General features: G+C 39.9%; 1 protein-coding gene across 2 annotated transcripts in view; it reads left to right on the top strand.

Moving 5' to 3' along the window:
- The window catches only part of CCNY (cyclin Y), a 170,603-nt gene that overhangs the window by 102,796 nt on the left and 52,189 nt on the right, over nucleotides 1-15,618 (top strand). For both annotated transcript variants that reach the window (XM_006086704.2, XM_023752256.1), the window contains 2 exons: nucleotides 5,556-5,656; nucleotides 11,759-11,794. In XM_006086704.2, the coding sequence (XP_006086766.1) occupies nucleotides 5,556-5,656; nucleotides 11,759-11,794 (137 nt within the window). The remainder of the gene's footprint in view (nucleotides 1-5,555; nucleotides 5,657-11,758; nucleotides 11,795-15,618) is intronic.

Consider the following 15,618-nt stretch of genomic DNA (forward strand, 5'->3'; position numbering starts at 1 on the left):
TCCTACGGTCACTCTATATTTAACATTTTGAGAAATTGCCAAATTGTTTTCCAAAATAGCTGGTCTTTAGCTTTTAATATTTTGTTTGTAGTTCAATGAATTCAATTTTTTTAACTGATCAGTAATAAGATATTTGTTTCTTCAAAGCACAACTCTTTTTTTTTTTTTACTTCCGTTGTTAAAAATTTTAAACTTTTCCCAAGGAAAGAAATAACCTTCTAGAACCAGTAAATTTTTGACCAATATAACTGCATTCATAGGGAATTTCGAATGGATGTTGCTGAAGAACAATGTAGTGTAGCAATAACACTTTATTAGGAGTTGAGTGGCCTGAATTATGATTCTTCTGATACTTCTTTGCTATTGATGCCAACTTACTGTCACCTGGTAAAGTGCTTTAATTATATCACCTGCAAAGAGGACAATACCACTTGCCTCCCCATCTCAAAGGGTAGTTATGAATAGCAATGGAGATGGGATATGGTTAAGACCCTTAAACATTTGCATTGTGCAAATATTTGACATATTTGTATTTCTGTGACTGTTTACTAATTATGTAGAAGAGAGAGTGCTAAAGGTAGGAAAGAAACTTGAGGTTTTTTTTACATTCTGGGGCCAGTCTAACTCATATTTGAGCCTTTCTGTAAATTAAAAATTTTAAGACTTATACTTAGATAAACATCTGCCCTACCTTATCCCCAGCATTCTGGAATAAGTTCATTTCCCATCTCACCCTACCCCCAAAACTACAGCATGGAATACATATGCTGGCCGATCGGGGCTGGGCCAGCTGCGGGGAGGGGCCGAGGGCGATTGGCTGATGGGCCCCGCCCCTTAATGGGGTGGGGGGGCCGATTGGGGGGTCAGTGTCCAGGGGAGGGGCTGTGGGAGTTTGGCCGGCCACCCCCACCCCCAATTGGTGTGGGGGGGCTGATCAGGGGCGGAGCTGGCTGGGGGAAGGGGCCGTGGGCCAATCGGGGTGGTGGGGGCTGTTTGGGGGTGGGGCCAGCTGTGGGGAGGGGCTGTGGGCAGTGGGCTGGCCGGCCCCACCCCCTACTGTGGTAGCGGGCAGAAATCAGGAGCAGGGCCGCTATAGAGAGGATCTGCAGGCCGATTGGGGGTGGGGCCGGCTGGGTGGAGGGGCTGCAGGAGGTTGGCTGGCCAGCCCCGCCCCCTGCTTGGGTGTGGGGGCCATCGGGCAGGGCCGGTGGCAGAGGGTAAGTGCTGTGGGGGGCAGGGGAGAGGGTAGGCCTGCTGTCCTGCCCTTGATTGGGGTGGGAGAGGCCGATCAGGGGCGGAGCTGGCCGGGGGAGGGGGGGGGCCGAGGTGCCACGGGAGGTTGGCTGACTGGCCCTACCCCCTGATCGGGCTGGTTCGCTGGTCACAGTGGGCATCATAGCCACGGGTCGTTCCAGTCATCATGGAGTTCTGGTCGCTGGCTTTTTATATATATAGATGACAGCATGCATGACACAACAGAGTAAAATTTTACCTCAAAATTGGCATTTCCTAGTGTTTGTCTTTGAGACCCGATGTTGGTTTATTTTTCTATTTTCAGAGAGTAATGATTTTGTTCACTTCTGTTCTTAATTCCATGGCTATTTGCTTTTCCTGCCCTTTCTTCTTTCCTCCTGTAAGAAATTGAACCTGCTAAAAGCTATTTTGTCTTCCTTTTTCTTTCTATGGAATATTAGTTTGTTAACACTTTGCAGTCAAAGAGGAGTTTTTCTTTTATTTACTTTGTCCTTTTTATCTTTGTGTCTCTGAGCTCATGGTGGTGTTGGAAGGATATGATGCAACTTTCCTTTCTCTTAGCCCTGGTGTCATCTACATGTATGTCCTTCCCCACTATGAGTGCTCTGGGATTGCACAGGGGAATTTCACAGAATGTTCCTTGTGTCCACTCCTTATTAGCTGTGTAACTTTTTAGATGTTTCCTTGTTTGTAAAATGAGGAAAATACCCCCACCTGCCTCATGGTTTACTGAGACTGTGTACCGCAATGTACGGGAGGTAGCAGGTGGTAACATTGGGCACTGCCACCTCTTTTTTTTTTTAACATATTTTATTGATTTTTTTACAGAGAGGAAGGGAGAGGGATAGAGAGTTAGGAACATCAATGAGAGAGAAACATGGATCAGCTGCCTCCTGCACAACCGCCACTGGGGATGTGCCCGTAACCAAGGTATATGCCCTTGACCGGAATCGAACCTGGGACCCTTTAGTCCACAGGCCGACGCTCCATCCACTGAGCCAAACCGGTTAGGGCACTGCCACCTCATTTTCACTTCTGTCTCTGCCCCATGCATGTTCTGTGCGCATCAAGCCCTCAGTTAATATTAATAAAGGGAAACTGGTGCAGATTTCGTCTGTGCACACACAGTTCTATCTTTAATCAGGGTCATGATTTGCTCTCCTCTGAATAAATTTTTTTTTTAAATTATGCAGCATTCATTTTTGGAGATTTTATTGATGTAATATTTTTTTTTTACAAACATTTAAAACTTCTTTTCCTCTAGTAATATTATCTCATTTTTTAATGCTTTATTTTTATTTGATCCTATTGAACCCTAAGAAATGGTAGGACAACTTTACTCAACCATTGAAAATGAGAAGTTAAAGTGTAGAAACTAAGTGTTAGAAGTGACTTCATACTTATTGAGCATGGTTCTGTGCTCAGCACACCACTTGTTATCCCATGCAGTCCTTACAGCACCACAATGAGGGGTAGCCTTTGCTCTCCATATTTTACAGATGGAAGGTACTGAATCTGCAGGAGGTAAAGCACAAGGCAACCTTATAACTTGTTGTCCAAATCAGGACACTAATGAGTGTGAAAGGGGGTGCTGATATTGTTTACTTCAGGGCAACACGGGCAAACTAGGATTGCCCCAGCAACCCAGAGCATGTGATCATCCTACTTAAGGAACTTGCCCAAGTTCACATAGCTAATCAGTGGCAGAGCTACATTCGGAACTCTAGGCTTTCTGACTCCAACCCATGTTCTAGCCCAACTTGTCTTGAAATGTCTCGTCCATATTAGCTAATTCCCTGCAGGGTCACAGAGAGCCAGCCATTGCTCCACTGAGGTGTGTCCTAAACATGTCAGCATTTCACTGACCAGTGGCATGGGCCCTTGCTATGAGCTCCTGTTTGCCAGCTTGACATGGCATGCTCCTTTCTGCTGAGGCTGTGCTGTCATGACCAGTCAAAGACCAGCTAGCCCATGGAGGCAAGCTTCCTGTGTGATGGCTGTGGTTTGGGCCAAAAAGGCTCTCTGGTCCCTGGATGAAGCTGCTTTGTGTTTGCTGATTCAAGAAATTTATCCAGTTTACCTCCAAGAGACTTGGAGTCTAGATCCTAGAGAACAGAGACGAGTGAGCTGGAAATGGCAGCGGAGATTGGTCAGTACTGTAGAAGTCACAAAAGCCTAAGAAAGAGCACCTGGAAGGACCCTCGGCCCAGATGGCAGGAAGGAGTCCCGAGCAAGGGCTGTCAACAAGGTTCTAGGTTGAGTTGGGGTCAGAGAAGGTAAAGGGCCTTTGGGGTATTGTATGAAAAGATCTGGGAGAACATGGCGTAAGTGAAGAACTATAGTTAGAAAGGTATGTATTTGGTGTCACACAAATATGCCTTTTGAGCTCTGGTGTCTTAGATTTGATCTTGGGAACATTACTTCATTTCTCTGGACTCTTGACTCTTAAATGGGAATTCTACTTACCTTCCTAGGGGTTTGTGAGTTGTAAATGAATACACGTAAAGTATTCAGAACACTATTTTTTTTTTTTTTAGTGATGTAGATTTCAGATCAAGAGGTTTACATTCTATGAATCTTGTAGTTCTGACATTCAACAAATGAGTTAAGCCCAGATGATATTTTAGAGTGATGACATACCCTGAAAATAAAAATCTTTTATAACTTAATACTTATGATTTTTATTCAATTTAGAAATAAGAGTTTAAAAGTTGAGTTGGCATACCCTGGCAAAGTGAGGGCTTTGGCACACCAACCCTTAGTACTGGGAGGCTCAGGCTAACATCTGGGCAATCCCAGGCCAAGACTGGCCAGCCCCTCAGTGGGGCTGATTTCAGGTTAATCTTCTGAACCTTAGGTACTATGTGCCCAGGGTTGTTCCTGCCCTGCAACTCACGATGGTAGTGTCTTAGAATGTGAAGGGTTATAGAGTATGCTCACTAGAGTGCATCACTCAGCTCCTCTCCTTGACTCTGTTCACATTTTAATCGTGAAGAAATCAGAATAGTTGAAACCATACAATAATAGAAGTGAATTATTATTGTCCTTTTGCTGCTTTTTTTGGGATTATTTCCAAAGTTATCCTGTATCTCCAAAAATTCATTAACATCTGTTAATTACTGAATTATAGTGGGGCCTTGACTTACAAGTTTAATTCGTTCCATGATGGAGCTCGTAACTCAAATTACTCGTATGTCAAATCAAAAAGTGAACGAGTGAGACACATGATGCTGGGCTGATGTTGTGGCGTTCACTGTGACGTTCGCTGCGCCAACTAGCGGTGGGGTATCTGAAGCTGGCTCGTAACCCGAATTTTAGCTCGCAACTCAAAGCAAAAAATCGGCCGAGAGACGGCTCGTATCTCGAAAAACTCGTTAGTTCGGACACTCGTAAGTCAAGGCCCCACTGTATTGTGTTAAACTTATCTGTTGAGGTTTTGTTTGTAGTAGATTTTACACTAGTAGGGAAAATTTCATGAGAACTTTTAAAAACTTGCCTCCCATATTAATAGCTATTATTAGCTTCTGATATTTTAGTGTGTCTTACATGATTTCAATGTGGTTATTATAAGAGCTTAAAAAAAGAAAGAATTTTTAGTGCCTTAATAGTGTCTTAGTGAGAATGTTGTGATCAATTTAATAGGTATGAAAATTGACATCCAAGTTGTAACTTCAACTTACAAGCCTTCTTTGCGCCTTTCCTTACATAGTGCACAGACACACTATGTGAAGATCATCCATTGATACTCTTTTGCAAAGTATCAGATAATCTTCCCTTTAAAAGATAACTTTGCCCTAACAAAGGAATACTTTTTTTTTTTTAACATCACCTCTTGAAATTCAAGTAGATTAACCAGGAGATTCTAAATTAACATTGGCTGCATTTTCCATTGCCCCCAAATACTCTGTACCCCAAGAATAGAGTACAGTAGAGTCTTGGTGCATAAAACCAGGACATTCCCTTAATTGGGAGCTTTTGTTAGTGTAATTAGCAGTCTGCTTGTTTCACACAGGCTCCAGGGCAGCTGATTTTTATGGATTCTGCACTCTGATGCTTGATAGCAAGAGTACTGTTCTTCCAATGAAGGGCGTTTGGGACTATGTGTGGTGACTTTTATATGTGGAAGAACAAGGAATTTCATCGTAAGAAGAAAGTGTTTTTATATTGTTCTTGCTGGGTAGTATTCACATTTCTTGCTAAGACATTTTTCCTTTGTGATCTGAAGTTTAAGGGGATGATGTTCTTTGGAAGAATTTTGAGCCCTGTTTAATTGTTACTGTCTTGTCGCCATTGTTTTCCAGCATCCTCCAGGACAAATAGCAAGGAAATACAGCTCCTGCTCCACTATTTTCCTAGACGATAGCACAGTCAGTCAACCAAACCTCAAGTATACAATTAAATGGTGGGTATACAGATTTTTGCTTAAATGAATGCTTTTTCTATTCCTAACTGGTTGGTTGTGGGATCTGGCAGGGGGAGGCCATTGACTATGGGAAATCTTTTTAAAATGTGATTTTGGTAGTTAAAATGTGGGGTGTTCAAAATATTTGTTAATATTACCAGTTAGGTAAAGAGACCAAATTTTGAAATTATTTTAAATATAAATTAAAGCATATTTTTTATTTTTGTGCATACTTTCTACCTTCCCACTTTTTATTAAGGCTATCCTTGCATGACTCTGCTAATATTTTACCTTCAAAATAAAATGAGATTCCACTTTAAGACTTGGGGATACAGTAGAAAGCAGGCCTGACATAATTGAAAGTGTCCTTGCCCACAATCGAGATCTGAGGTCTGACCTCGGCTCTGTCACCAAGGGGTGAGGGTTTGGATAAGACCCTTCTTTGGGGGATCTTATTTTCAAGTGGGGTTTAAGGGAGGAAGGGGAGTCTTGACATAAAATCCTTCCCATGTTGGGCTTCAGTTTTTATGTTTTAAAATGGGAGGTAAGAAGGAAGGAACACTGGTTTTTCCTGTAATGTTCCCACTAGCATTTGAAACAGATCACAGAGAACCTGATGTGCCAGGGTCTGTGGTCTTCAGCTCATCTGTGAAAAATCTGGGGTATTTTACCTCTATATTTAAGAAAATACACATTTAACAACAGTGCATAGTAGTGTTTGAGGTAAGTGTTTACATTGCTATTAGGAAGTATTCTATCTCAGTGGGCCAGATTTTCTGGCTTAGAAGTCCTATTCTGAATGTTACCACATGTGACAATTAGTCACAGCCTCAATCAAGCAGTGGGGACTGTCATGGTCTTCTGTGGACACTCCAGGAGGAAGGTAGAAGTTTGACCACTTGGAGAGAGGCTGCCTTCTCTGTTGTGGGGTTGGTATTTCTAGGATCTAAATGGAAATGAGGCTTCTTCCCTCAATACCTTGGTGTTAAGGGCGTGGTAAATGAAGAGTGGGCATAAACCAACCAGTGGGCAGAAACCCAAACAGTCAGCTACTATAGATGGGAAGAGGTGTGCATATGAAAGCTCCACAACACTTCCTGCCCTGAGCCTAGACTTACTGCTGGGAAATGGGAAGTATAGCATTTCCTAGAGTAAATGATTAGCAGTTGTGGAGAGGAGTGGAAAGCCCTGAACATCCATGCACTATGTGGCTGTTGGCATCTGCTCAAGCTCTGGAGCCCAGAGCGAAAGCCACTAACTTCCTTTAATCCTGGAATCATCTTCATGGGGAGAGCAAGGCAGAGTGGAGCGGAACATGCCTCCCCTTTAGGGCCAGTGCGAGCTCTTGGGATTTACAAATGGATCTGAATCAGTTGCTCAATGGTTCATCCTTGGATGACTTAAAATCACCATTGGTTGTAACATGGACTCCCACTTAGGAGTGGGCAGGGAAACTGGATGACAATTTGATACTTTAGTGTCAAGTGTGAGAGGTGCAATCACCAAAGTTACAGCTATGCATCCTTTAAATCAGTGGAATCAGCTTTGGCTGTGCCTGGGAGTCACCTGGGAGCTTAAAAACACACTGACGTTTGATGTCTCACCCCACAGATCCAGTGTATGGATTTTTAGCCCCTCTAGGACAGTGGTCGGCAAACTCATTAGTCAACAGAGCCAAATATCAACAGTGCAACGATTGAAATTTCTTTTGAGAGCCAAATTTTTTAAACTTAAACTATATATAGGTAGGTACATTGTTATTAACTTAATTAGGGTACTCCTAAGGCTTAGGAAGAGCCACACTCAAGGGGCCAAAGAGCCGCATGTGGCTCGCGAGTCGCAGTTTGCCGACCACGGCTCTAGGAGATTCTAATAGGCAGCCAAAGTTAAGGACCCCTGATAAAAGTGGACAGCTTCTTTCCCCTCCCTAAAGTTCCCTTGAAAGTTTTAAATAAAATGTTTTAAATAAACTGTAGGTTAATACATGGAGGGAAAAGAAGCTGAAAAGCTAGACCAATTAAGAAGCCTGACTTGAGACATAGCAGCGTGGATACTGTGGCTTCCCTGATCCAAAAGACATTTTCTCTGCACCACCCAAATTTCATATTCCTTTAGTCAGTAGTTTAGTTGTTTTAAAAAGTGCCCTGTTTAAAAAATGTACATGTTGGACCTGGGAGCCCTGAAAATATAAGGGGGTAGGGAAGATGCTAAGTCTGAATGCTCTCATCTTCTAAAATTTTGCCTAAACCTTATCCTACTCCTGTCTTGGCTCCCTCCCCCTAGTCATTAAAATTGATTACACACTCATTAATACAATAGTAGTTCAACTTTATTGTGGACATGGTGAGCATTTGTGGGCTGAACTTGCTTCTTGAAAACCAAGTATTCTTTTGTTTTTTTGAGAAAATTCTCTGAGTTCTAAACAACCAATTTATATTTTTATTTTTAAAAGAAAATGCTTCTGTAAATTGGTGAAATGCCAAAATGAGGAAACATATTTACAAATTTTAGGTTACTAAATGGGGGGAAGGTTGGGTGCTATTCTAACAGTGAAAGAAAAGCCTAAATACAAAAAGTTTGGGCCCTCTCTCTGTGTTCATTTTTTTTCATAGGCGTGATTTCTTTCTCTCTTTTTTTTTTCCTTTAATATTTTTTAAAATTGATTTTAGAGAGAGGGAAGGGAGAGGGAGAGAGAGAGAAAAGCATTGATCGGCTGCCTCCTGCATGACCGCCACCAGGGATCAAGCCCTGAAACCCAGGCATGTGCCCCGACCAGGAATCGAACCCACCATCTCTTGGTGCATGGGATGGCACTCAACCAACTGAGCCACACCAGCCTGGCCATAGGCATGATTTCTTGTTGGAGAATTTGGTTTTCCTATCTTTCCCCTAAATACCAATACCTCCGCCAAATCCTATAAGGAACAAAGGGGTGTTGATCAAGGAAAAGGTGTTGGGGGATGGGGCACATTTATACAGCTGGCCAATAGTACATGGCCCTGGGCCTTTGAGCATCAGAGAGCACTACTTACCCACCTGTCTTTATCTCTGTGACTCAGCATCTCTTGATTTTCAAAGGTCTTAGGATCCTCACATGCTTTGCTGATTTAGTTCTAGGTAAGAAGACAAGTACAGTGCCAATTATTACAATCTATTCTGTTTTCTTGGTCAAGAAAATAGCATTTCTTTCTTCCTAGTTTTGTGGCCAAAGCATTTAAGTAAAACCTTTGATCCAAATATACTTTTGGTTTGGTCCCTGCCCATCTACAGTGAAACCTCACCACTTTCTGAGGATGTGGCAGAACTGACTAGGCCTCCAAAGCTAGACATTTGGAGTGGAGCCTGACACCTGAAATTGATTAAGTTTTCAGCTGTCTGCCTTTTGCCCCCAGCAATCACTTTCTTTCAAGTTAACCAACGAAACTGCCACAGGGAGCTGGACTGTACATGCATTCTCAGCTTGATTTTCTCGCTTTTTAGGATATGACCCCGGAGTGGAAATTGTCCTTCAGAGTGGCTCTATTTTTCTCGGAAGTCTGAGACCACAATAATGTCCTATCTTGTTTTTGGCTCTGGAGGTTTGGGTCCCTGAAGATTTTCACTCAATCTACAGAAGCCAGTAGACCTCTTGAGATGGAAATATTGATAGGGGAATCACAATAATAATAACTTTAGTTTTAGAACTTTATATTTGAGATAATGCTTTTATATATTCCATTTGTTATAATAACAATTCTGTGATGTAGGTTGAATTGTCCTAATTTTATAAATGAGGAAATGAAGGCTCTGAGAGATGAATGAACTGTAATAAATGAAGGAGCCAGATTTGAACCCAGGTTGCTTTGATTTCCAGTTTAGTGATAGTTTTCCTGTGTCACACTCCCTCCCAGGGGAAACAAGAACCATTTTTTCTTCAATCAAAGTGACTAAACTAATCACTTCAAGCCCAATCGTATGAAGCTTTCAGCTTAAATCTTAACATTAGATTAGAAGAGCAATCACTACAGCATGAAAAAAACAGTATTTTCTTTTTTCCAGGTGCATTGTGGTAGAATGAAAGGGCACAAAACCATTATACAAGCCAGAAATCCTGGCATCTGGTGTCTGAGCCCAAATTCTCTCATTTATAAAATAGAATAGTAACATGTATTTTTTCATGTATGTGAAAGCACTTTGAAAGCTATATTATTATTTTTAAAAATTCTGAAGCCTTTTTACTTCAATTACAATTCTTTCATGAGCTTAGATTCTTTTCAAAATATTAGGAGAAAGAGAATATATTACTATTTGCTCCTGAATGGTTTTTTTTAAAAAAAAATATATATTTTATTGATTTTTTACAGAGAGGAAGGGAGAGGGATAGAGAGTTAGAAACATCGATGAGAGAGAAACATCGATCAGCTGCCTCCTGCACACTCCCTACTGGGGCTGTGCCCGCAATCAAGGTACATGCCCTTGACCGGAATCAAACCTGGGACCTTTCAGTCTGCAGGCTGACGCTCTATCCACTGAGCCAAACCAGTTAGGGCTGCTCCTGAATACTTTTAACAGTTAGCTGAAATTATTTGAATGAATAGATCTGGAGAGAAATTTGGAGGAATATACATTTTCTTGTGATACAGTGAGATTTGCTATTGTCATGTTAAGTTATTGGTAAATCTCTGAGCTAGTGGAATCCAGCATGCATGCCTAAGTTTCTTAAGTGGGTGCCTTGGATGGCAGTTTCTGTGCTCTGAGACCCAGAACGCAATCTGATAAGACTAGTTACCTCTGTTCTTGGTAGCTTAATAAATGAATTTTGGCCTCTTCAGTAAATTTTAGAGTTAAAAAGAAAATAGTGGTAGGAGCAAACAAACAAAAATAGTGAAAGGAGCTAGTCAGTTTACAAAAGAGGAAATTTTAAAAATTGGCCAGTTGATAGCAATAAGCCTGCCAACTTGATAGGTTATGAAAGAAACTCAAATTGAAAACAGGTACACCATTTTTTAACCTACCCTGTTAGAGAACATTTTGTCAAAACATATAAGGTGAATATTAGCACGGGTGAGGTAAAACAGACACTGGTGGGGAAGTCTACTGGTATAGATTTTTGCAAAGATATTTGGCAGTGTATGTGGGGAGCCCTACAATTATGAATGACTTTAGACTGAGTAATTGCAATTACAAGATGTTCTTTTATGGAAATAATGTACACAGGTTGCACACATATTTATCTCAGAATATTTATTATGCTGTTAATTATAATTGCAAAGTATTAGAAACAAATGTTCACTAGGAGGGGAATGGTTAATAAATTATTCAACAACTATATGATAGAACATAACCATTTAAAATCATGTTTTTAAAGACTATTTTAATTGTAAGGAAAATGTTAGTGAGAATAAAAGTAGGACACAAACCTATTATATATAATGTATAGAATCTATGTATCTCAAGCTAATAGTCATCTTTGGGCAAAAGGATTATTTTTACTTATACTTTCTGTGTTTTCTAAAATTTTCATCTTATGGATATAATGCATTTTATAATCAAAAAGGGGAATGTCTTCATTAAATTAAGATCTTTTAAAATGTAAAATAAAATTTAAAGATTGTATAACAAATAGGAGTTGCAGTACCATTTCAGCAAGTGAGTGAATAAGTAGACCGATTGCCATGAGGTTGTTGATTTAAGGGAAAAAATATCAAACCCCTGTGAGTGATAGTCACATTTTTCTGGTAGTTACAAAGAAACCACTACTTTTCTAAAATAGTAGGTACTGATTTGGAGATTTCTAAAGGTGTTTAATTTGTACCACCTGTATTTGTACGTAGTGCTTGTATTTTACAAGTGAGGAAAGCTTAAGATTTCAGGTAGTAAGAGAAATTTTTAAATATCACTGAAGTTTCGGTATTTCTGAAAAAGATTTAATAATTTCTAGGAATGAGTACCAGATTGATTTATTTTAAAGAGACCATTTTTAAAATCAGCATTCTGACTTAAATGGGACTGTTCAGATGGATTGTTTGACTTTTACTTAAATTTAAATATCAGACTGATGTCAGATAATACATAACATCTTGAGTATGCTTATGAAACATTGAACTGCATTTTATTTTACAGTGTAGCTCTCGCAATATATTATCACATCAAAAACAGGTATGTGGATGATTAATTTTGTGCTAAAAACATTACATTTTATGTTTTTTGTTCTTTTCCTATTATTTTCTTGTTGCTTTGGCCTTTAATTTTCATAGATTTCTAAAATTAGTATAATTTACCAAAACTTCTCAGGTAAGTGCTGAATTGCTTCCAATTCAAAGAAAATCAGATGGGTGTCTGTGTTTGAAGTTAGCAAAACAAAGCAAAGCTTCTTGATAATATTTAGCCTCCTCTTTACTCTTCATTTCCTGAATAATTTGTTTAAACATTCTATCTTTTATAAACTATTATTTAAAAAATTTACTGTATGCTACATTAACATGAAAAATAATGTTTAGTATTTTAATTTAGTAGAAGAAATTTTGGGTTGAATTTAGACATAAATTACATTAATGGTTTAGAAACCTCTCTGACATGAGTATGAAGATTGTTCAGTTAATTTAATAGGGAATCAGAGAAAAATCATTTAAGAATATACCATTAACATTTTATTTGAACACTAAACATGTAAAAGTACATTCATTTGCCATTTAAAAAATTTTTTTAATGGTTTTTTTTTTTTATTTCAGAGAGAGGAAGGGAGAGGGAGAGGGAGAGAGAGATAGAAACATCAATGATGATAGAGAATCATTGATGGCTGCCTCCTGCACACCCCCCACTGGGGATTGACCTGGAATCAAACCCTGACTTCTTGGTTCCTGGGTGGACACTTAACCACTGAGCCATGCCAGCTGGGCCATTTGCCAATTTTTTAATGTAGCATCAAGACTTTAGTTTTGAGCTGCGGCATTGATTAGAATACCAAAATGACTTTCTTTTGTAAGCCACACCTGTAATTTATCCTTTTCCACAGTGTGTTTTTTTTTTAATCAATATCAACAGAACATAAGACATATGCAGAACAATCTGAGTATAGAATCTTTCAGGTTTTGACCACACAATGAATTTATTTTTAGAGATGGCCTCTTATTGTGTCTTTTCCAAAGCACCCTTCTTCATTTTCATAAGAACAAAGCCACTCTCATTGCAGTCTTATTAAGTGACATTTACATATGTTATATGAACCTAATAAAAACAACTTGTGTGAAAGAATGAAATTCAACTCAGTAATGCCCTGACCTGTGTGGCTCAGGTTGGAGCGTCATCCTGTGCACCAGAAGGTCTCAAGTTCAAATCCCAGTCAGGGCATATACTTAGATTGCAGGTTCCACCCAGGTTGGGACAGGTAAGGGAGGCAACCGATTGATGTATCCCTCTCACATCCATATTTTTCTTTCTCTTCCCCTTCCTTAAAAAAATTCAACCCAGTATATTTGAAGCTTAACTGGCTTTATTAAGTGATTCATGAATTGGGCAGCATTCCACCCAGCAGTAGAAGGGAGTTTCAGGGGTTATACAAAATGGAAAGTAAGTTTATGGGGGGGGTTTTGTATTGATTTTAGAGGAAGGGAGAGATAGACTTCAATGTGAGAAAGAAACATGGGTGGGTTGCCTCCTGTCAGGGATTGAACTGGAAACCTGGGTATGTGCCCTAATCAGGACTCAAACCCACCACCTTTCGGTGTATAAGACAACTCTCAACCAACTGAGCCACAATGGCCAGGGCAAAATAGAAAGTTTTTATAGGCAGAAAGAGGGTGGGACTAAGAAGTTAAAAGAGTGGATTATTTCAGGCAAGGATACCTTTCCTTAGGGAAGGCAGATTACCTCAGTAGTGCTGATAGGAAATTCCAAACTGATTGGCTTAAAATTCCACTCCTGAATCTGCAGTTAGATTAGTTATTAAGTGTTGGTTTGGTGACATAGCTTAGCAAAAGTGACTCCATTTTGGCCTGTTTTTGTTGTTTGTTTTAAAAACACTGATGTGACCCATTTCTGGGAACAAGCATGGCCACCTCATGGTTGGAATGGATCTCAGTGGGTGGGCACCACACTGCCTTCAGTGTGTTTTACAAAAAGGGTATGGGAGAGTTGTGATAAGTCAATGAAGTGGAAGTTAGATGACAGAGCTTCTTCTGAACAGTCTTATGGGAAAATACAAATATCTGGAGGTAAACACCTGGAAAGGTATTCTCTGTAGTTACATTTTCCTGTATTGTAATTGTGATTCATGGTTCTTTGGTGCTTGAGAATTTTGGATTTAAAAATTTATAAATTGTAGGCTACTGGACCGTTAAACCTTGACCAGAATAACATATCAATGAAAGTGTAGGTTTTGTCTTGCTGCTTATTTCTATGATAGTCATTCAAACTTTTTAAACATTTAAGTCTTAGATAACAGTGTAGTACCACTCATGGAACTCAGCTGTGTTTCCAAGCCAACCAGTTTTGCATTAGTATCTCTAAGTGATTTCTCAGTTCTTAGACTGTTATAGATACCAAAGTTAATTTATAGTCATAGCTGACTTTATAAGTGCTTACTCTGGCCACCCCAGCAGCTCTTTACATGCATTATCTCATTTAGGGTTTTGTGTGGGTTTTTTTTTTTTTTTTTAATTGGAGAGAGAGAGAAACATTAATGATGAGAGAGAATCATAGATCGGCCGCCTCCTGCACATTCCCCTATTGGGGATCAAGCCTGCAACCTGGGCATGTGCCCTGACCAGGAATCAAACCACGACCTCCTGGTTCATAGGTTGATGCTCAACCACTGAGTCACACTGGTCAGGCTCATTTAGCTTTTATAATAACTTCATGAGGTGATACTGATATTGAAAGGAATTTCAGGGACAGGAAAGGCAATTTTAGGGAAGTGGGGTCCATGAGAGAGGAAGACATACATAATGGGTTGAGACAGCTCCAAGCTGCCAGATTGCTTATCTTACATTCACAGAGAATGGAGGAATGTTACAAGATAAGAGGAACAAGAACGGGGGAGGGGAGGAGGGCAACGAGTGAGCTTTAAAAGTTTGAAACTGATACCATGCAGGAAAGTAGCCAATTAGAAAAGCACGAGGGAATATAAATTAAGGAAGGGTCCAATTAGAAAGTGGAATGAACAAAGAGCTCACAGCATTTATAAACCCGGAGACAAAGAGACTGAGAGGATTAGATTTTTTCCCATTTTAGAGAGAGCATTTTTTCCCATTTGGGGACCCTTCCCCAGGGGGAGTTTGTGTACACTTAAAATAAACTTCCACATTTTTGCTTAACATCTTTTAGTCTGCGAATTTTATTCTTCAAACTTCGTAGGACAAGAACCCCACAATGAGAGTCCAAACTCACCATTCTGTGTCTCAATGTTATCTCCATTTTACAGATAGAGAAACTGAGGTACAGCAAGGTAAAATAATTTGCCTAAGATTACACAACTGGTAAATTGGGGAATGGGGAAATTGAACTCAGGCAATATACCACCGAGACTTTTAATCATGTACTTTACTTGCCCAATGGTGATGAACTGGGCCAAAAGTAAGTGAATGGAAGTGAGAAAGTCCAACTGAAAAAGTGAGCATTTGTAAACAAGCATGATTGACATACAGATTGTACCTTCTTGGGATGAGGTAGCATTGACCAACTGCAGACTTTCTCCTTGATAAATCATACTGGCCACACCTCTGGAGCTGGTGATAGATCCATTATGGTGCTAATCAGCTGAGACACGTAACTTTTGATGGAGGTGAAAGAAAAATCTATTTCACAGAGGAGTCATTTTAGCTTAAATTCTTAATCTTCATTTATATTTTGAACCTACATTTTCATTTTTAAAATTACTTCTGGTGAATGTTTCTTGAGAGTGCTGAAGGGCCTTCCTTACTCCTCAGAAAAATTGAATAGAACTGAACAGCCCAAAGAAGAGGGGTATTGGGCCAGGCTTTGTC

Source organism: Myotis lucifugus, unplaced genomic scaffold (genome assembly GCF_000147115.1).
Source record: "Myotis lucifugus unplaced genomic scaffold, Myoluc2.0 scaffold_29, whole genome shotgun sequence".
Taxonomy (NCBI): Eukaryota; Metazoa; Chordata; class Mammalia; order Chiroptera; family Vespertilionidae; genus Myotis; species Myotis lucifugus.